The sequence below is a fragment of the Coturnix japonica genome, chromosome 24, assembly GCF_054131305.1.
Source record: "Coturnix japonica strain WE chromosome 24, WE-NBRP24, whole genome shotgun sequence".
In the NCBI taxonomy this organism is placed as follows: Eukaryota; Metazoa; Chordata; class Aves; order Galliformes; family Phasianidae; genus Coturnix; species Coturnix japonica.
Window position 1 is genome coordinate 9,255,222 of NC_140686.1, and position 22,859 is coordinate 9,278,080.

The following is a 22,859-nucleotide window of genomic DNA, read 5'->3' on the forward strand; positions in this document are numbered from 1 at the left end:
CTATGAGCCCTGTCTGCATCACAGACACTCCTGCTCTTCCTCATCCTGCTTGTCAGGGAATTCTGATTCAGAACCAAAAGAATACAGGGTCAGCACGATGCTATGGCCAAGGTATTTTTCATTACGTTCCGAGAGCTTTGTGTGCTCCCTCGTGATTGATGGTAGCTTCAGGCTTGAAACAGAAATGGGTTTACCTGTTTAATCTCTGTTGTTTTTAGTAGGATTGGTGATGTGACTTAAAGCAGTGCTTGTTTTTCCCCTCTTGGTGAGACCAGTGTTGTAGGAGAAGTGAAGCAGGTGAGGAGCAGGCTGGGGTTTGACCTCCAGCTTCAAGAAGGGCTGAGGGGTCCAGTCTGTGTCCACTCCTTCCTTTTAGCTTGGACATCTCCAGTGTGACATGGCAAGTTGTATCTATACCTGTATATTGCCCAGGGAGGTGGTGGAGTCGCCTCCTGTGGATAGTCCTGACCCATCTACTGCATGAGCTATTGTAGGGAACTGCTTTATGGGGATTGGACACAATGATCTCCAGAGGTTCCTCCCAACCCCTGCGGTTCTGTGACATTGGGGGGGCCACCTTCTTAAGTTCTCCACCCATAGATTTGAGTTCAGATCTTAAACTGCAGATTCCTGCCACGTGAAATAAGTCTGGTGCAGGATCCAAAGGCTGGAAGTAGTTTTGCAGCTCTCTGTGCAAGGCATGCATGGGGATGGGAGAGAAACAAGGTGAACCTGCATTGTTTGCACAAGAGTTTCTCCTCTGCAGTGTTTGAAACTCACTGCATTGCTGCAGTTATTTTTTTAATGCAACAAAATCCCTATTTCCTTCTTGAGGTCTATCCTTAATCCCTACCTATAATTAATATCATAACTGCTGCTTGCCATTAAATGGTAACCATAGAAAACTGCTTTTTTCTGCCATTCCATCTGCAGTGTGAGCAGAAAGGTGATGTTTGCCAGGCATGATCTTTGCCTCGAGGAGAGTTGGATGGGATGGCAAAAATGCCTTTGTGTGACTGGAGATAAGTGCAGCTGGAGCTCTCGTGCTCCGGCGTGCAGGGTCTGCACAGAGATGAATTCCTCAGTCCTGCCATCACAGGGCCTTTGTGCTCCTTAAAGGGCTGCACAGCTCTCAGGTGCTTTTGATGGCTCAAATTCTGTCTGCACTCGTATTAAATACAGTGTAGATTGGCCACCAGCTGATGCACTGAAGATGCGACTCCAGAGCTGCCCCATTGCTGTGCCCTCTGCCCACATCTCTCCTGTGCTCCTCAGCCTCAGCCTACTTAAGGCTGCAGCCCAGCAGCTCCACTGGAGCAGCCCAGAACTGCAGTATTCTGCCTTTTTTGGTACCCAGGTTGTGCTTTCCAGATGGATTCAGCAATGGGAAGATCACAAAGTGCTATTCTCTGTGCTCTCTCCCGTAACCCATTGCAGGGCTATAGACTGGGAAAGGCTCAGTTTATCTTTCCCAAATCTAGAGCATGCCGTCTGGTTTTGTATCCTTCCCTTTAAAGATGGGACCCATAAGAGGTTTTACAGCAAAGAACTGTTGGTTTCCTTCATAAGCTTTGCATTGAGGAAAGGTTTCCTCTGTTATCTCCATCAGTGTGACAGCCACTGTGTCACCAGACAGTGCTTTGATTTGCATCTCAAGGGTGCAAGGACTTAAAGCACAGGGTTCTGATGGGTGCTGCTGCAGCCCCTTTGGCACTGGCACAGTTCAGTGCAGCTCAGGATTGTGGGCTGTTGGGATTCTTTGTCATTAAGGTTCATTTTCACAGCCCATCATTGCTGGTGTCACAGTCCTGAATCACAGAGCCCTGAAATCTCAGAGGATTGGCCCTGAATGTTTTGCTGTAATGATCCACATTGCAGCAGAGCTGTGTGAGCAGCAGCAGAAGTTTGGAACCTGTGCTTCATTTCTCAAGGTTATGGTGGAACACAGCACAGTGCGGCGATAAGGAAGCAAAGCTCTTAAGTTATAACTCTTAGAAGTCATATTTTGCTTGAGAGAAGAGGTAAGAAAGGTGATGGTTGGTTGGGCATAGAGCCTGCCATCTGTGCTTGAAAAAGCTTACTTTGACCCATAGTTACTTTGGTTTTTACCCTTAGTTTGGTGTATTGAACATCTTAGCTGCTGGCGTTTCTCTGCTAAGGTTAATGAGAAATGATTAATGAGAAATAGGCTGAGGTTCTGTCAGTGAGGTGTATTGTGCCCAGCATTGCAACCCTGGCTGTTCCAGTTGGAGGTTTTATAGTTAAAAATGTATTTATCAGTGTTGGCAGCCAAAGAAAGCTGTAAGTGTCTCTCTGGGTTTTATCTTAGCTTCTCCCATTGAAGTGTCAGTGTGTTTACCTGACAGGAATGGGTGTCTAAATGCCAACAAGCAAATGTGGTTCTCATCAGCTGCATGTGTTGGATTTCAGGTCTCAGGATATATGTTACAAAGAGCTGAATACATAGGGGGTATGCAGGGGACACATAGGGGATATGCAGGCATTGAGCTGACAGTGTGGTCAAGCAAACACAACACCCAGAGAGTAAAAGATAGGAAAGGTGAAAGTTGAAGGCTACCCCAGCTCCATTGGGATGGATGTGGATTGGAAGTTTCTTTTATGTCTTCATATTTTTGGATGATGAATTGGTGGCTTTACGAGGTTGATCTCTCAGTGTGAAGCCCACTGTGGGGATGGGTGGTAATGAGGGAGTGCATCCCCTGCTCCGGGAAGGACAGCAGTGGGATATGCACCACCAACACGAGGCCACAGAGCCACAGCATTGTGCCCAGGGACAGAAATGATCAAAGAGTTTGGCCTTGGCTTGGTATTTACCATGGGCTAAGTGAAAGCGATGCATTTCAGGGGATTTAGGAGATAAATATCTCTAAGTCCATCCACACGCACACCCAGGGTTTGGGAAGGGCTGGAATGAAATTGAATGTTGAGTTGAATGGTGAGTGATGTGTTAATATATCAGCATCTTAGCTCTTGGGAACTGGACAGTGCAAAGGGGAATGGATGGATTAAACAGAAAGCATCCCAAAACCAGAACAAATCAAACCAATGCATTCAGCTTCTGAGCTGAACTCACCCAGAGGAGCAGTAGATGGCGTGAGGCAGGTGGGGGGGTTCTGTCTGTGTGGCGTCTCATTGTCAGACAGTCTTTATAAATGATATTTAGTAAGGTTATGCAATTCTAAGAGCGCCGTCTGGAAGGGTTGTGGCTGTGATGCGAATTCAGAGGTAGCAGCAGCACTGCTAACAGATCATCCTTAATTGTTTCTGGGGCTGTGTACCCTTAACGCAGCATCGCACATCATTTTTAATACTCTCTGTAATTACAAATGGCTTCTATCAGTGTGAGCCCGAATGTTCCTGCAGAAGCAGCATCATTAAAAGCAATTTCATCTGATTTATGTGGATGTGGAATGTATGACGAGCGTGGCTGTGTGTGCAAGCACTTCTTCCTCCCATGCTTATTTTCTTTGTGGTTCCTTCCTTCAAGCCACTTTGACGAGCTACTCCGAGAACGTGGAGCGCACAAAGTATGGAGGGGAAGGCAGCAAGGAGATGGGATCCGGTGGCAACCTGAAGCCCTGGCAGTCCCAGAAGTCCAGCATGGACTCGTGCCTGTACCGTGTGGATGAGAACATGACGGCCTCCACCTACAGCCTGAACAAGATCCCAGAGAGGAACCTGGAGACCGTCCTGTCCCAGTCAGTGCAGTCCATCCCACTGTACCTCATGCCACGGCCCAACTCAGTCGCAGGTAAGAGTGTGATGGCTTTACTTTCAGGTTGGATTATAGTTCAAGGTGCAGCCCTTCCATATCACAGCCCTTGTCTTGTGCTCCTCATCTCCTTTCTGTAGTCATCATCATTTAGTGGGACAAAAACTGCCTTCTCACGTGCCGTAATACTTCTAATGGAAAACTCTGGTGGGAAGAACTGTTTCTGTTGGTTTTTAATGGCTGTTTTGGCCATCTGTGATGTCTTTTTAACAAAGCTGTGCAGCTGGAAGAATATTGGCAAGGAGATGTAAAAAAGCAAAAAGTATTTCCTTCCTGTCTTGCAATACAAATACACCGTACTTCAAACCTGAGATCGATTCCACATCTGTCACTTCTTGTATTCCAAAGGGAAAAGCCAAGTGCCCAAACTTCCCTGCTGATCCTCAGAGCCTCACAGTGAAGTCAATTAGGATAAACTGCCTACAGAATAATTGCTGTGGATTCCACCTCTCTCAGTGGGACTTTGCCCTGGGTGCATTAGCACACATGTGCATGCACTGCTTCCCCTGGAGCAGCACCTGAGATCAGCTAACAACCAATCTCCTTTTGTTCTGGCTTAGCATCAGAACTCTCTTCATTTAATTTCAGATGCCTTGTTGGAAAGGTTCTTAAACAATGCAGCAGTAGCTTAGTGGTGTCTGAACGCTGCTGAGGTCAGCCCTCAAGTTGGTACCAGAACAGCAGCAAGAGGATTAGAAACGCTAAAGCTGTACTGAAAAGCTTCTTGCTTGGAATTATTCTTCCTTGCATTGCTGCTGTATTGCTTGAATTGCATGTGGGTGATCCTTATGGGTCCCTTTTGACTTGGGGGATCCTGTGATGATCCTGTGATGATGTTGAGATATCTGTCTCCATAGACATGTTGGAAGGTTTGGCCTTGGTCTGTGTGCAGGGATAACGTCTGTTAAAGCAGCAGTGCTTCACAACCCAGGCTGCATTGCATAACTGGGATTACATTACCTCTTTAATCTCACCCCAGACAAAAAGCAATGTAGAAATGGGTTTGTCATCAGTACTAAAACACACAGTGTGGAGGTACAACATCTGCCACGCACTCACATCTGAGAGACTAAAAGCATGGGATTTCAGCATGGAAACAAGTGATGGGAACTAAAAGACTAGGAACTCAGGCTGCAGAACCTCATCACGTTGGGTTGAGGTTCACTTCTTGTGGGTGAATCCTCACCAACACCACCAGGAGAACACTGGGCTGCCTACTGCATGTGTTAATGCATTGGATTGGTTGGGTTCCAAATTCCATCCTCTAGAAGCAGCTGCAGTGCACTGTGTGCTGCCATGGGAAACCAAGAGGATGAGGGAATTCCCTCCCGACGTTGGTGACACAGAGAGCACTTCTGGGGTGACAGAATCACCTCTCCAGGCTTCATGGTACAAGGAGTGTTCCTTCACTTGCTCTGATGTGTTGCATTTGCAGAGCAGAGTCGAGTCATCAGCAGTTCTAATTGAAACCTCAACCTCAAAGCCAAAGAGAGAAAAGAAAAGGAAATGGAAAGGAGCAAAGAAGTGGATACGGAGCTTGTCGGGCAGTTCCTTGTGATCACAGCAAATCACAGCAGAGGTGGTTGTAATTCCCTATGTCATCACATTACCTGTTCTACAAAGCAGGCTTTGCTTTTGTGCTGTTCCTCTCTGCAGAGATGGAGTGCACTCAATTCTAATGTGGAAATCCAGAGCTACAAGCAGCCAGAGGTTGGATCCAAGAAAAACACCTATAAAAGTAATCCCAGGTCTTCCAGCAGTTCAGTTGTACGGCTCAGAGCCATGTAAATACATTGGCTTTGCTGTTTTACTCTTTTATTGTTCACAGCAACTGAAAGCTACAACAGTGTTTGCTTTCTTCCTGCTGCATCCCAGGCAAACGCAGGCAGTATTTCATCATGCATTCTTCCAGCATGTCTTGCAGCAATCAGCAGGAGGCACTTGGAACTGGGGCTGTGCATTCAGGCCTTTGGATGAGCACACTTGCAGGGATAGACACAGCAATGGCTCTGGGAAGGAGCAGCACAGGAGCTGTGTATGAACACCTGCTTTGCCCAGGGGAAATAGAATCAATGCCAACCGGGCACAGAAGGAATTCAGATAAGACCCAAAATATAACATTACCCTAATTGTGCTCGACTCCTCCTTGCTCACTCAGAGCAGACGTCCAGCCCAGCATGATGTCATTAAAACTGAATTGTATTTATTAATATGCTGAAGTGGGATGCACAGGGAGGATCTCACCTTGCAGCGGTGCATTTTACCCCAAGCAGACTGAGCCCATGTTTGGCTGTTGCATCACAACTCCATGCCAGGACCTCCTGTTCCACACTCAGAGCTCATTGGGACCTTGGAAGGATTGCAGCAGCAGCACACAGGTATCGCTTTTGAGGAGGCATTTGTTCCTCCTGTGTGTTTCATCTGCGGTTGCAGTGTCTTGCTGCACAGAATGAACCTCACCATTGAGGGGAAGCTTTTGTGAGTTTGATAGTATATTTGATAAGATCAGTTCATCTTACATTATGTTTGAAGTACCGCAGCGTACTGTCAGGAAAAAAATGACTTCTGTTTCTCTGGCTGGAGGCCTCTTTAATTATTCCTCTGTTCTAAATGGGAAAGATAAATCTCAGCTGATCAGTGAGGACACTGCAAGGATGCTCTGTTACAGAGCACTGGACACAACAGTGCTAGAGGTGGGAGCAGAAGGGCAGCTCTGTGCTGCTGGGAGCATCTCCCCATCACATAAGTTGGTATCATAGAGCCATAGAATCCTTAGGAAGGGACCTCTGAGGGCCATCTCTCCTAACTCCCCACAGTGCACAGAGACACCACAGCTCTATTAGGATTCCAAGGGCCTGGTCCAGACCTGCAGGTCTTTTTCAACAGGGCTGCACTCAATTCTTCCACCACCCAGCTTGTATTGGTAATGGGGGTTGCCTCAACACAGGTGCAAGACCTTGCACTCGGATTTGTTGAACCTCATGAGGTTCACCTGGGCCCACTGCGCAGCTTGTCCAGGTCCCTCTGGATGGCATCCTGTCCCTCTGCTGTGTCACTTCACCCCACAGTTTGGGGTGAGCTTGGACATCTCTCTTGGAAACCTTCATCTTAGCAATCTCTCAGTCTCACTTTATTTTTGGCTGCAACAAGAGCTTGGAAAGATCTGTGCATGTCCATTAGGTTCCAGGAGGAAGGAATGCTCCTCTTCACTCCAGAATGCTCTGCTTTGTGAAGTTGATGCGTCCCATGCAGTCGGACCAGAGGAAGAACCCAGCACTGCATGAGCAGAGCTCTGCCCAAATGTTTACTCATTTCACAGTGAAGAATTGGAGTCAGCATCTCCAGCAGTTTTTGAAGGAGTCATATGATTAATTATTTTGATTTGATGTAACAGTCTTGGTATGGTATAGTTGTGAATGGAATATAAATGGTGCTTAGTCCCAACATTGCAATGGATATGTCAACAGAGGGAGGTGGGCATGGTGTAGAGCATCTGGGCAGCAGGGCACGAGAAACCATTACCAAAGCATTTCTTGATTCCTAGCTATGGGAAATCAGCCTTGGCTCATCTTAGTGTTGACTCATGGTACTTACACCTGCATGCTTTGTTGACAAAAGGAAATGGGAGCTAAGATGGGCTCTGCTCTCTTTGGCAGCCACCAGCTCAGCTCACCTGGAGGACCTGGCGTACCTGGATGAGCAGCGACACACCCCCCTGCGCACCTCCCTCCGCATGCCCCGGCAGAGCGTGGCCGGAGCCCGCACACAGCAGGACCTGCGAGGTAAGAGGAGGAGCCATGTGTGTCTGTGTGTCACTGTGCTGGATGGGGGATGAGCTCCTGGTTTGTGTGGATGTTCCTACAGGTGGTCCCTGAGCTCCTCTCCCCGCTTGCTCCCTGAACACCCGTGTGTTTCTGAGTGCTGGGTTCATTCAGAGCATTGGGAGTTCTCCCCTCGGTCCCTTTGGGGTCACCCTATGCAGCAGGGGCTGCTCACAGTGTCCTTCACTTGCATTCAGGTGTCCCTTTTGCTGCTCAAAGGCCTTTCAAGGGGGAAGGGTTGCGTGCTTCTTCCTGGCAAGCCCCATACAAGGTCAGTGATGAGAAGAAGCACAAGGGCTGGCAGTTCTGCCTTCTATTTAATTCCAGTGAGACTTGGCACTGCTGTAACGCTGTGTCCGTGAGCTTTCCATCCCCTCTTACTCTTGGTTTTAGCTTCCAGTATCTCTGGGAGCAGTGGTGGCCCTGCAACCACAGCACAATCCCTCGGTTGGTTCTTCCTTGCCATTGCCATGTGAGCAAACATCAGAGGGGCTCAGAGGGCAGCACACAGGAGCTTCTTTAACTTCTGCTGCTCTGAGGGTGAAAAGGTAAAACCTCCCATTCCTGCTCTGGGGTCTGCACGGAGCACACGAGCCCCCAGTGGTGGGGAGAAGAGCATTAAGAGCATTTGTATTGTGCTGGATCTCAGTCTGTCGTGAAATCATCTTGGCTGGTGAGGCTGTTACAGAAATGGATGAGCAGCAGCAAGCGAAGAAGGCAAACTTTGACAGACAGGATTTCCATATGCTCGAGCAGAGCAGCTTGCCAAGGCTTCGTAATTTGCAGTGATTGCATCCAAAACATGGAAGTTTATTGTAGGAACAGAATCAAGTTGTTTTCCAGACTCGCTCTTGAGGAACGTAGCGCGGCGTGTTTTCTTTCTTCTCTTCCTTTGTGTGTTTTCCCTTTCTGTTGGTGTTGCATGGGAATAGCAGCAGTGTTTGGGTTTTTGGAGCTTGTTTCTGGTTCTGGTTGAGGAGGAGATGTGCTATTTTTAAAAAGAGGAGGGGAGAGAAGAGGGTGTGAAAAGAATCAAGCAGTATTTGGAAATATTTTCCTTTCAATGAATGAACCCTCTTTGGGGTTGGCTTTTCCCCCCCCCCAAAATAGGATAGAGCCCAGATACTGCTGTGAGATTGCATTCAACTGCACTGCTGCCATCTCCAGCTCTTTGTTTTGACTGTAGATGCTAAACTTGGGTCCAGCTTCACTGCCTTCACTCTTGGCATCGTGTTGGGGCAGTGGGTCTGGATCCATTGGGCTGTGGGTGCAGCAGCATCCATCATAGCCCACTTATTTGGGTCCCATCCTTTAAGAATCCCAGTGCAGAGAAATTAAATGGAGACCATCTCAGCTATTTTCTTTTGTGTGCTGCTAAGTTGGTGATTTGAACCAGAAGTGCAACTTTGCAATGTAATCCCCGAGGCTAAGAGCATTACAATGTTTGTACCATGGCAGGTTTTTAATAGGATGGTGAAGGCTCTTTTTGGTGTAGCTATTTTGAGCCAGCACAATTTGAAGCCGTTACGGGTTTCTATAACCTAGAATAGAACTGCAGAGTGGTTGGGTTGGAGGAGACCTTAAAGATCCCCCAGTTCCAACCCCTGCTGTGGGTTGATGCCATCCAGTAGCTGTTGCCATCAGGGCTTCTTTTCCTCCCCAAATGTCAGTGCTGGTGCAGGGGATGAACCTTATTGGGTCGGGGAGGCTCATGGGGATGGAGACTCAGAATCACTAAGGTTGGAAAGACCACTAAAGTCATCCAGTCCAACCATCAGCTCATCAAGTGGGGTTGCCCAGACTTGGTGCTGCAATGGACCAGGACAATTGGCCAATACAGACCATATGGCAGTTGTTTCCTTTAAACCGTTTTCTTTGATTTTTAGTTTTGTTTTCCTTCTTGATGCCTACTCCACACTGCAGCCTTTTGGGTCTGTTACAGCATAGTTCAGCATTTTCAGGCACGCAGTCCATGAAAAATAGGCACAGGTTTCATGGTGATGGATGGAGGCACTTAAGATGACACTTGAAAGAAGCTGCAGTCTGAAGCAAGGAAAGGAAATAAATTCAACATTTGGCTAATTTATGGGCTCCTATTTACCAAAGGACACAGTAGATGCTGATAGATACTGTGTTATTCAGAACCACATTTCATTGTAATAAATATTAAAGTGCTTCTTGCCTGGGCTTCATCTCAAGATACTGGCAATATCCACATCGTGTATCTCAGCCCTGCAGAGGCTTCCTTTGGACAGCAAGATGAATGGGGCTTGCTGGCTTGCTCTGCTGTGACCCAGGGGGCTGATAGGGTTCTAGGACTGGGTCATGGCAGACAAGTGGGCACATCTCCACTGGGGTCATGTTGAGCCTTCTTCAGGGCTGTGCCCATTTGTGTCCAGTTTAATCTCTGTAGGATGTAGCAGTTGTCAATGCACACATCCCCATCCTCACCTCTGGAAAGAAATAGGGATTGAAATCTGTTTCTCCCCAGCATAAAGCAGAGTTCACTGTGTCCCACAGCTGGTAGGTTTAAGCAGCGACAGCTCTTCATTCACTCCGGAGGCTGTTTGGTACCTGATGGCCATCTGGCTCCCACCTGCATGGGCTCCACACAGCTTTGCCATACATTCCCACTCACTCACACATCCCATAGGCACATGCACAGAGCTGCAACTTATCAACCCCCAACCTGAACTCCATGTTTTAAAACCAAAGCAGACACCTGCTGCCCGCATGGCCATTTCCTGATAGTTTCCCCTGAAAAAATCATCTCAGCAATAGAATATGAAGGAGCAGCAGCTGTCCCTGCCAACACAAAGTGCTTCCATCCGTTTCTTTTTTGGGTTTATATGTATCATCTCCCATTTACAGACCTTCCAGGCAGAACGAGCTGTATGAGTTGATCCTTCTGTTCCCAGGTTGGCATCGGGTTGGTGTGGAGCTCCTGCTTTTTTTAGGCGTGCATTCCCTAGATAGCTTGCACTTGAGTGGAAAGAACGGCAAATACCTTCTCCCTCCACCCCCATATGTTCCTGCAAAGGTTTCCAGACTGGTTTAGTTTTAGTTATTCACTTGATAAGAATCCAAAGGTGGAACAAATGCAAAGCTAAGAGCTGAGCGTGGCAACAGCAGGAGCCGTGCAGGAGTCCCTGTGCCTCCCCAGGGTTCCCAATGTCTTTGGGATCCTTAGTATTATAGGGAGGGGACAAGGTGCAGTCATAGAATAGTTGGGTTGGAAGGGACCTTAAAGATCAGCTGGTTCCAACCCCCAACCAAGGGCTGTTCCAGGATGCAGAGCTGAGGACACTGTCCCCAGGTGCCCTGACTCTGGCAGCCCATAGAAACGAATGACGGTATTAATTTCATCATGAAAACAAACTCCAGCAATGGCCAAGTCATTAGGTAAAAACAAAATAGAGCAGGCTGCTTTTTTGGTGCTTTATGCCTCTTTTAAATAGAGATGAAAAGATTCCGGATGCAATGAAGCCATTTGTAGCCCTCTTTCATTACCTTCAGAGGAATTAATTAACCCACAAACGTTTGCGATTTTCCCTTGATTGCCAAGGGGAAGCACTTGAATTTCTCTCCCTCCCCCTGTTAAGCTCTGAGGACCATTTCAAAAGATGAGCTTGCATACAGAAATGGGGAAACGAACCCAGCCAGCTTCTGCATTTGTGGCTGTTGGTGCTGCAGTGTGTGTGGCGGGTCAGGAGTTCTTCTTGTGCTCCTTGCTAACACCAGGGCACCTGCAGCACCACTTGGATCTGCTTTCACATCTCCCACCTGAAGCAGAAATGCAGACACATGTGGATGGGGCATCCACAGCCTCTTTGGGCAGCCTGTTCCAGTGTGTCACCACCCTCTGGGTGAAAAGCTTCCTCCTAAGATCCAACCTAAACCTCCCCTGTCTCAGTTTAAAACCATTTCCCCTAGTCCTATCACTGCCCACCCTCACAAACAGCCCTTTCCCCCTCCTGTTTATACACTTCCCTTCAAGTACTGAAAGGCCACAATGGGGTCTCCCCGGAGCCTTCTCCCTTTTCCATCCACTTCTGTGATGTTTTTAGCAGAAGCCTTTGTTACAGAGCAAAGGAAGCAGCTGCAAGCAATGCCTGTGCTACTTGTAATAAACAAGCTTGTATTCTTTTTCCCTCTTGCAGTGAAAAGATGCCCAACAAACAGCTCGGTAGCTGTGCTCAGTATTAACACACAATTCTCTCCTGGTGTTTGTTCACAGTGCGCTTTGCACCCTACCGACCTCCAGACATCTCCCTGAAGCCGCTGCTCTTCGAGGTCCCCAGCATCACCACCGAGTCCGTCTTCGTGGGCCGGGATTGGGTGTTCCATGAGATCGATGCGCAGCTGCAGAGCTCCAACGCCAGCGTGAACCGTGGTGTGGTGATCGTGGGGAACATTGGCTTTGGGAAGACAGCCATCATCTCCAGGCTGGTTGCACTCAGCTGCCACGGCACTCGCATGAGGCAGATCGCATCCGACAGCCCGCACGCCTCACCCAAACGTAAGTGTGATACTGTGCAGCTCTTCAAAGTCTGGAGCCCTAAACTAACCCTAAAGCTAACCTAACCAAACCCTAACCCTAACCCTAACCCTAACCCTAACCTGAACTAACCAAACCCTAACCTACCCAAACCCTAACCTAACCCTATCCCTAGCCTAACCCTAACCCTTCCCCTAACTGCTAACCCTAACTTAACCCAACCTAACCAAACCCTAACCCTACCCTTAATCGCTAACCCTAACCTCACCAAATCCTAACCCTAACCTGACCCTATCCTAACCCTGTCTATGCCCTTCTTCAATGTTTTTAGTGAAAAAGATCCCATTCTCCTTCAGTTTAGTCTTTGTTGCAGAGCAAAGGAAGCAGCTGCAAGCAATGTCTGTACTACTTGTGATGCACATCTTTTCTGTGAAGGGTTAGAATAGCTCTCTCTCCACTCCCTGCCTTAGAAGCCTCACAGATTCTCTCCCATCAGAAATACTCCAGTACTACTTTCAAGTATTCTGTCATTACAAATACTTCCTGAGGATTTTCTTTTGGACCAGGTTGGATGAGGCCATGGGCAGCCTGGTCCAGTCCCAGGACTGGAGGTCGGTGACCCTGCTGTGGCAGGGTTTGGATCCCAGTGCTCTTTGGGGTCCCTTCCAACCCAAGCCATTCTGTCATGTTGTTGCCCTCCTTTCCCATACAGACTCAGTGTGTGATGCTGTAGAAGCCCAGGGTGAGTCCCAACCCGTGTGGGTTTGGCAGCCAGGGCTGCTCTGCCTCCCAGTCCCATCCAGTTCCCATCACTCTGCCCCAGTGCATTTGCCGGTTGGGATGGCAGCGTTTTCCAACCACTCTGCTTCCAGTAAGTGAATAAGACAGGACTAAAAATACCAGGCTCTGTACCTAACAGTATCTTCAAGGATCCAGGTCACTGTATCTCACAGACTCTGTAGTTAAATCTGTTTACTGGAATCCCGTGCTCTGAGCCATGGAGAGATATCTGAGATGTCACTGCTTGGTGCCATGTTGAGGAGTGCCACTTGTCAGCACTAACCCAGCAATGCAGGGTGAAAGGCAGGCATGGTTTCTGTATTTTAGCTGTAACTCTGCAGAGTAGAGGCTGCACGTCTCCCCAGTCTGCTGGGGAGGGTTGTGGGGTTTAAAAGACTGTTTTGCACTGAACAGCCTTCATGCACAAAGGAAGAGATCTTTGCTCACCCAAAGCAGCCCTTGAGTTCACACTCAGATGTGCCCATTAGGTTAGAGCTGAGTGATTCCTTGGTGTCAGTCACTGGGGTGAGAACCTAAGAATCACTCAGTTGATGGGTTTTATTTCCTAAGGCCTCCACAGGCCCGGAGTGCAGCTCCAGAAGATAAAACTGCTCTACAGATTTCACAGGCTGAAAGAAGTCTGTAGCACTCTGTGTTGAGCAATAAATGCTAATTGGGTGCCCTGACTGTACTGCAGCACTTGTGTTATCAGCCTTAGCAAACTGGAATAAATGCAGCCTTGTACCATTGATTCCTGGCTCATCCTCCTTCGTTGTTTGCCATTAATTGGGTCATTGTTTCCATTACCATTTCAGGTTGAACTCAAGGATGCACTGCAGCAATCCATCCAGGCCAATCCTCTGCCAGCAGTCTGTTCTTCAGACTGCTGCTTTTAAAGCATTCCTATAACTAATAAGTCAGTAATTAGGCATCACCAAGTTCTGCATGTCTTAATGTCATTCAGTAATACTCTGAGTACCTATGAGTGTGAAGATGAGTGGGTTGGGAATATTAACCAGAAAGGCCAGGTGGGTGAAGTGTTGTGCTTTTAAAGCTTCCTGCTTTGCTGAAGTGCAAGAGATAAAATGCAATGAGAAGCACATGTGGCAGAGGTGATTCCTCTATGTGGCTGTGTTGGCTATTCTCATCCCTCAGCAGTTCCTAACCTCTTTCTTTGAGACAGATGTGGATGCAAACAGAGAGCTGCCCTTAACCCAGCCGCCTTCTGCTCACTCCTCCATCGCCAGCGGGAGCTGCCCGGGGACCCCCGAGATGCGCCGGCGCCAGGAGGAGGCCATGAGGAGGCTCGCTTCCCAGGTAGGGCATCATTTGGGATGGCTGCAGGCCTCAGGAACCTCTCTTTTGTCATGGGATCTCTTGGAAGCTCTCCTGTCCTGCATCGCTTTGGGCGCTGGGAAGAGTGCGCATTCAAAGTCATATTGGGGAAGCAGAGAGGAAGAACTCCTGGAAGGAGTTTTATTAGCCACAGAAAGTTTGTTCTGTAGGAAGGAATTCCCATTACACCGAGTACACTCACTTCTAATTCTGAGACTTGATCTTTTCCAGCCACCATTACAATAGCAGATGCGTTACGGGATGGCACAGCTGCCAGAGTTACCATTGCTTTTCTTTAGCAGTGGAAAGCAGATTGCTCGGTGCTTCCCTTTGAAAGGGGTTGGTTTCAAACAGCAGGAGAGGAGCTTGCTGCACAGGTTGCACATGGATGATGCAGAGCAGATCGCAGCCTTTTGTGAGCAGTACCCAAATGCTTTGGTGTTCTGATAAGTGCAGGCTGTATGTAGTGGTGTTTGTTAGTGGGGGTGAGCTGTGCAGCTCATGTTTCACTGTGGTCCTGGGGTTTAGCCCTATTTTGTGATGCTGGTAAGGTGCCATTGTGTTGCTGTGAAATCCAAGGGGGCTGCTCCTCCCCCAGGGTTTGCAGGATGTGAGCAGTGATGCTTTCCTGTTGCCTGTTCCCTTTTGGATAGGAAAATACCAAGCAAAGTCTTTGTTCTCTGTCACCACCGGGACGTGTTTTGCTTGGCTTTCAGAGCCACATACTGCCTTGTGCTGTCTGCTTTCTGCTGCACCCAGATGGCAAAGGCAGGGAGTGTGCGATTGCTGGGTAAATAAATACTGGGACTTGATATTCTCCTCTTCCACATGGAGCTCTTGAAAGGAATGCAGCAGGCAGCTCTGCTTTCATTCAGAGTGCGTTAGTCATCGTGCTTCTTGTCAATCCTCAGCATTACAGGCTGCCAGAAGGCAGTAATGTGTGCTATCTCTGCCTCAAGCACCTAATCTGTCCAGACTTTCTTCCCCCTGAGTGCTCCAGTAATCCTGCTGGATACATAACTGATAAATGAGTGCAGTTTTAGCTTCGGTTTCCCACTGAAGAAGGTGAGGGACACGGCTTTTTCAAGCTGTGTGTCATAGCTGGAGCACAAAAGAGGCACTGAAGCTTTTTTGCATCTCTGGTTAAAAGAGTAAGGAACAATCTTCGTAGCCAAAACATGAAGTTAAAATAGATTGGCTGCGCACCCCTTTAGGAAGGGGTTTCAAAGCCCCATTTATCCCACAGCCAAAGGTTGGGGAGATGTGCCATGTCCAGTGCTCACTGCAGGACTGCAGCGTTCTGCTGCAATTCTTCATCTCCCAATTGGTCTCCACTGCTGGAAATGGAGACAGAAGTAAATGTCACTGTTTCCTTCCAACATGAGGCTGCCCTGAGCAGGTGGATGCTGGGGCTGATGAGCTGATCTGGAGGGTCTGGGAATGGCTTCTTGTGCTCAGGTGGCTGACACGGCATGCAGGAACTTGGGGAAGCTTCATAGTGCCATGCAGGAGGTTGGGATCCATTCCCTGTGCTGCTGTGAAGCCTCCGTGGGCTCCTTGGAGATCAGCATCTCCTTGGCCTGCTCTGCTTTCCTGTTACAGATAGGGAAGTGGTCCATGCAGCCAACCATCCTTGGGTGTCCATGTTGGGAAGGGTATATAATGGGCAGCTGGTTGTGCTTCAGCAGCTCAGAGCCATTGAGTGGCTTTGTTTGGAAGGTCATTGGGCTCCAACACCACACAGGCTTGTATGGAGCTACTGCAGTTCAGCACGCATTCAAATCCTGATTCAAAGCATCACATCCTATTACAAACAGACTTCTACTGAAAACATAGCAGGCTTTGGGGTTTGGTTTCTCTCAGCTTCCATGTTTCAGTTCCATAGCAATAGCAGTTCTGGTTTTATTGCATTGGAGCAGCTCAGCGTGTTACAGATGGATCAGCAAACCTCAGGAAGGGAAGTAAAGGCAAATGAAATGGAGTCAGGGTGTTGGTCAAAGGGATGGCTGGATGTTGTAATGCACTCCTGGTAATGTCCGGAGTGGAGCTCAGCACCACCACTGATGGATGCATGCTGTCAGCAGCAAATAACATGGGTTTGCACAGAAGGAGCAGTGCTGTGTGATGTCCTCCCAGATAAAACAAACAGTGCCTGTTCCTCCACAGCTGCGGGTTTTGAAGTCTCTGAGTGACACCGGGAGAAAAAGGATTACTGACCTGGCAACGTAATTGAAAATCCATTAAAATAACAGTTCTGAGCTCTTTGTTCTGTGTGTGATCCCCTTGGTCGGAAACTCGGTCACACGTGTCTAAGTTGCCATTGAGAAATCATGAACATGTGTTGGTTGCTTGAGGCTTTGAAGGTGCTGAAATCTAAAATAGAGCAAATGCCCTTAATGGTCTCGGTCAGCAGTTGTGGTTAAAGGCAACTGAGGGTCTGAGGCCACGTGCTCCAACAGGGCAGGAAAACACATTGCGAAGCTCAACTCTGAGCCCAGAGCAAAAGCCCATCTGAAAAAGAAAAGGGGAAATGCTTTGGTTCAGGAGGAAGGGAGAGCAGAGCACATTCCTGCATCAGGAGCTGAGGAATGAAATATGGATTCCTGGCAGCCTGCTTAAAGCTTTTGTTGTTCCATTGGCTGCAGAAGAAAGGGTGACCCTTAGGGTTGGGCTGTTGGAATAATGGTTCTTGTGCACACGTTCAGTAGTCGCTGCTTTAATGCAGCGGGTCAGAATTGAAGGGGGAAAAAAAGTGGTGACAGTGATGGACAGCCACAATCAGCAGGAGTGTTTTAGGAGCCATAAATCAGATGTAGGAGGTAGATAACAGCGTGTGCATGTCCCTCTTCTGCTTTCCAGGCTGTGCAGCCCTGCTGGTTGCTGTTGGATTCATGGTATTGCTGCCCTCCCTTGGGTCAGAAATGGGTTCTGTTGTGTGAGCAGCAGTCGTGGTAGGAAAGGTCGGGTGCACTCTGGGGGCTGCAGCAAGTTTCTCTTGAAAGAATGAAAGAAAACAAGGAGCTTAAAACTTGAGGTTGCCGTGTTCCTTTTGTCATTTCTTCCCCTACCCCTCCATCTTCCTGAGGTGCTGTGAGTGGAAGTGCTGTGATTGCCACCCAAAGGGATTAGCACAGAAGGTGCTGGAAGTGCAGTGATGCTGTGTATAAGCACTGCAGCCCCGTGCTGCTGGCACTCATAGGGAATGCTGAGGGACAGGCAAAGCTCCAAGTCCTGCTGCCATCCCCAGGCTGCATTGGAGGCTTGTATTGGGTGCTGCTGTTTAGGGAGGGATGTAGAAGTGCACCAGGAAGCATGGAACTGCAAAAACCACCTCCCATTTCATGGCAGTATTGAATGTGTGGCAATGTGAATTGCTTCTTAGCAGAGATATCCGTCAATCAGCTTCCCAATATATTTTTTAAAGGCAGCATTAATCCTCTTGCTGGGAACCTTGCTGGCACAGAGCCCTTTTTCCCCTCCAGCCCCAGAGGAGTGGAAGCAGCAGAGCCATAGACGTCCCCTGGCCATGCAGTGCAGTCTACTGGGCAGCTCCTGCCTGCAAAGCTCCTCTTCCACCTCTGCTCCATCCCAGCCCACTGCAGTGCTCTGTGCCTTGGAGAGGGAGGGAGGACAGCAGGGTTTGTCTTGACAGATCTGAGCCACAAGCAAAGCTCCTCGACTTGCAGCACCCACCCTGACACCATGAGCATTCCTGGCAACGTGCTTGGTTGGCTTTTTCTTCTAATATGTATATGCACACGTTATGGAAATAAGCTCACAGGGCTGCTGAGCAGCTGCCAGATCTCAGCAGAGCCACGGAGGCTGCACAACCAGGGCTTATCCTGCAGGAGATTCACAGCAGCGTTCTGGTGTGCTGAGCATGGCAGAGCAGAGCTCTGTGTTCTTAAACTCATCTGGGTTCCTCAGTGCTTGTAAATGTATTGCCTGATTGTACAGAGCAACTGCAAGGTTGCTCCAGTATTTGAAAGGCCTTTCCAGAGTTTGAAAGGAGCGTATAAACAGGAGAGGGAATGGCTGTTTGTGGGGGTGGGTAGCAATAGGACAAGGGGAATGGTTTCAAGCTGAGACAGGGGAGGTTGAGGTTGGATCTTAGGAGGAAGTTTTTCACCCAGAGGGTGGTGACGCACTGGAACAAGTTGCCCAAGGAGGCTGTGGATGCCCCATCCCTGCAGGCATTCAAGGCCAGGCTGGATGTGGCTCTGGGCAGCCTGGGCTGCTGGTTGGTGACCCTGCACACAGCAGGGGGCTGGAACTGGATGAGCTTTGTGGTTGTCTGAGCAGCACAGAGGCACATCCCAGTGATCTCTGCATCTCAGTAAGGGCTGACAGCCACGGCACAATGGGTTCAGCTCAGGAGAGGGAGAAGTGTGGCCGTGTCCCCTCTGGTTGGGATCACTTCCCCACTATCCCTGAAGGTTTTGTCCTTTATTCACACAGGATTGTTAATGGCTTCAGTACGTGGTTTAAATAACCACTGAAAGCCATCTTTGCTGGGCTTCTGGCTGCTTTTGGGTGCAGCACTTAAACAGATGAGCCTGAAGGGCAGCACGACACTAATGGATGATCCCATACACATTGCTGGGGAGCTGCTCTTTCATTGCATAGCTCGCTCTGCTGATGCTGAGCACAGTGCTGACTTCTTTCCCCATCCTTCTAGCCACAAGGCAGAGCATCACTACCATTGCTGCGGGCTGTGGAAAGAAAGGAGCCCTCCCACCTCGTGCAGAGGTGGCAGGGTTCGTTCCTCTGAGCCCTGTGACATTAATGAGCTTCAGAGGGCATTTGCTGGCAAACTCAGCTATGTAAAAGTAATGAGCATTCCCCATAAACTGGGTCACTCCATCCACACACAGTCATGTGCAGCGAATAAAACACAGACACGCTGATCTCTATTTATATGATGACAGCCAACGTTCTGAGTGGCAGGCAGCCTTTTGGCAGGTGGAAGCACATTGACTCGAAGCTGTTTTGTACGGGTCAAAAGGAGATCAGTCTTAGTAGGGGCAGAAATGTGGTTAGAATACAGTGCTGAAGTGGTTGGTTGGGAGCAGGGGGAGGTACTAAGGGGGGGAGGGTGTTGCTGTGGGTGCAGGGATGTGGGGTTCATCCAGATGGGGGCTGGAGGAGGATAAGTCAGGGCAAGCAGAGCATGATGGCAAAGGAAAGCTTCTGAAAGGGAGGATATTACTCGTCACAAATAGTGCCAGAGAACTCCTTTGAATTGGCCTGTCCTGTTAAGTAAAAATAACTTGTTTCCCCTGTGCCATCTCAGCCCCTTTCTCCTTTGAGGCACACTGCCCTCCCAGCCCCATGTTCTTGCTCCTGACCTGTCCATCTAAGCTCTCCTCTCCCCTCTCCCCCTCCACTCACTCTCTTTGCTCCTCTGTACTTTATAGGTGATGCACAGTCTCTTCTGTGCCTTATTTCCCCCACTCTGCCCTTTCTGTCCTCTTCCTGCTGCTTTCCCATAGCTCTCCCTCCTGTTCCAACAGCATCTTCTGTTACTCTCGGAATAGCTGTGCTGCTTTTAACACGTGTCATCCTTTTTCTTCAAATAGCTGTTCTCGTAGATCTGATCTATATGAGGAAATCTCCTTCTTTTTTAATTCCTCATTGCATGCAGTTCTTTCTCAGCTGAATCAGAATCCCCCTTGGGTTCAGCAAAGTTGAATGCCCATGTAGCACAAAGCAGCTGAAGTGGGGAGTGCAGCCCTAGCAAGCAGCGTGCAGGGCTGGGGGGCAGGGAGAGATGCAGGAAGGACAGAGCTTCCAAACACAGCATCCTGGAAAGGGTGAGTGAGGACAGAGTGAAGCAGGGCAGAGTGAAGGCAGTCAGGATTGTGATGGGTACAGGAGTTTGGGTAGAGGGAAACATGGAAGATGTGGTGGAGAGAAGAACATGGCTGGTGTTGGGAAAAATGGGGACAGAAGGCTTTCTGGGTTTAATACCTGAAGAGTATATGGATAATTTACTTCTTAATCCTGCTTTTACAGTTAGGGAGATGAGTCAGTGTGACTCTCCTGAGGAAGGGAAGGTTCAGGAGCTCCCTGACCCCACATCAGGAGGTGTGGGGTTGTGTTGGTACCTATGGGCATAGGCCATGGACCAGGAGAGGCAGCGTCCACCTTCCCTGTGTCTGGTGTTTCTCAAGCCTTATAACATCATTAATGTGCTTGTCTGGGTGAGTAAGGCTGTTGTTACAGTCAGAATCACAGCCAGAGTAGCATTCGTTTCAGGTTATCCTCAGGTCTCCTCCTTTAGCTTTCCATGTAAAACCCAGTCTTGTTCTGAAGGTTGAACAGGGAAACATTCTGAAAGCTTTGGGAGTTTATAGGATGAGGGAGCTGCTTGGCAGGCAGCTCTGAGATAGGCAGGCCGCCTGCTTCCCAGCACCACACTCACTTTTGGCAGCCTCTTTTGGGTCTGAAGTAGAGAAAATGTCATGGAGAATAAATACCATCAAGCTGATGTTGTGCAGTTGCATTTCTGAGAGCACTGTAGCACCTTTCCTTTGGGGCCCTTCTGAAGTCCTCCCTGCTTACTGGTGCATCTTAGGTCCGTCCCTTAAGCACTGCATTGATTTTATAAGCACCGTCAGTATGCTCATGATTCAATCCTGGGTATCAGGAGTGGATGGATGTAGTGTGTTCCTATGAGCTGTGCTGTAACTGTGGGTGTATTCCAGAAGAAGAATATGTGTCCCCTCCAAGGACAGCTCAGTCCCCTTTCCCATGATATGGCTCCTTAGGCTCCTGGATAAAGGTAATGAGCCTCTCATAATGAAGGAACCTTCATTTTTGGGTCTGCATATTGTGCTGGAGCTTAGAGCTCTGCATGTAGGAGTTTGGTTTCTGTTACCAGGAACGTGGCATCAAGGGAGGGTGATTCAAGACCTTTATACTGCAGGAATCACAGTTATAATCCCCAAATAAATGGGAAGGACATCACTGCCTTTATTCCAGCTTGATGCAATGAGTACATGGTAGCATAAGTTCTGTTGTGAGGTATCCAGTAGAGCTTAGGCACACATATGCAGGTGTGATGCTTGAAGGAGTAGCCTGGCAGATTGCAAAGACCTGGGAAAATGAGTTGATCGAGGAGAAGAGGAAGGTTTCTTCTATTTTTTCCCCGTGTTTTCTGAATGAAGAGCTGCATGGTGGCAGATGGGTGATGCACAGCACTGTGCTCTCATTGTTCGTGGGACCCGTTGCTTGCAGCTGCTGCTGTGCACGGTGCTCTGCTCCAACAGAAGCCATGCAGTGGCCTCCCAGCACCCAGCACTGGGGAGCAGCCAGCAAGAAGTAAGTGGAAGAAAGCAATCCCAAACCCTTACCAGCTGCTGCGTGGAGCTGGGAGTGCTGTCAGTGCCTGCCTGAGGAGCAGCACCAGCAGAATTGCATTGCTCCCTGTATGGCAGCTCTGGTCATTCTCAGGATCAGTGTTGGTTCATCTGGATCCCTGTCATGAGCACTTAATGCTGGGGATCCTCAAAGAGCTCACCTGCCAGAGTGCATCATAATCACGCAGTGCCGTGGTTTGCAGCTCATCCCAGCTCTGGCAGAGGTGTATTCATCCTTCCTTCTCTCTCTTGCAGGTTGTCGCCTACCACTACTGCCAGGCAGACAATGCCTACACCTGCCTGGTGCCCGAGTTTGTGCACAACGTGGCCGCGCTGCTGTGTCGCTCACCCCAATTCGTTGCCTACCGGGAGCAGCTGCTGCGTGAGCCTCACCTGCAGAGCATGCTGAGCCTCCGCTCCTGCGTGCAGGACCCCATGGCCTCCTTCCGCAGGGGGATCCTGGAGCCCTTGGAGAACCTGCACAAAGGTATGGGGATGGTGCTCCCTATGCTTTGCTTTCTCTTTGCTCCCTGATGCCACTTTGTTTGTTTTGAAGTGCTTTCTTGCATCTGTGCATTTAAACCCAGCAGCGGTCAGGAGCTGCAGGTGGGGGGGTGAGACGTGGAGGAGCTGAAATTGTCACTACACTTATCTGCAAGGCTGGCAGCCCCTCCTCTCCTGGGGTGTAATTCAGAGCCAAAAACGAAATGCTGATGGCAGCGTGTTCTTGTTTTCTTCCCCATCCCAAATCACAGAATCATAGAATGGCCTGGGTTGAACAGCCCACAATGCTCATCCAGTTCCAACCCCCTGCTGTGTGCAGGGTCACCAACCAGCAGCCCAGGCTGCCCAGAGCCACATCCAGCCTGGCCTTGAATGCCTGCAGGGATGGAACATCCGCAGCCTCCTTGGGCAACCTGTTCCAGTGCATCACCACCCTCTGGGTGAAAAACTTCCTCCTAAGATCCAACCCAACCCCCCCCCCATCTCAGTTTAAAACTATCCCTCCTTGTTCTATCACTGTCCACCCATGTGAATGTGGCCTCGCAGCTCTGAAGGTAAAAACACACGACAGTTTCCATACACAACCCTGCACATGACAACATATTTTGTTTCATATTTTTTGGGGGGCGGGAGTGTTTTTTCCTTCTCTTTATTTAATAGGCTCTTGAGAATTGGAAGCTTTCAGCAGAAGGACTGATACCATAGGAGTTTATAGACATGCTGTCTGAAGCTTCTAAGGCAGCTGCTAACAGATCAGATGCTGACTG

General features: G+C 49.0%; 1 protein-coding gene across 24 annotated transcripts in view; it reads left to right on the plus strand.

The window, feature by feature from the left end:
• The window catches only part of TANC2 (tetratricopeptide repeat, ankyrin repeat and coiled-coil containing 2), a 141,458-nt gene that overhangs the window by 79,836 nt on the left and 38,763 nt on the right, over window positions 1–22,859 (plus strand). For all 24 annotated transcript variants that reach the window (XM_085523796.1, XM_085523800.1, XM_015885745.3 and 21 more), the window contains 5 exons: window positions 3,509–3,772; window positions 7,450–7,575; window positions 11,852–12,133; window positions 14,076–14,209; window positions 21,844–22,075. In XM_085523796.1, the coding sequence (XP_085379922.1) occupies window positions 3,509–3,772; window positions 7,450–7,575; window positions 11,852–12,133; window positions 14,076–14,209; window positions 21,844–22,075 (1,038 nt within the window). The remainder of the gene's footprint in view (window positions 1–3,508; window positions 3,773–7,449; window positions 7,576–11,851; window positions 12,134–14,075; window positions 14,210–21,843; window positions 22,076–22,859) is intronic.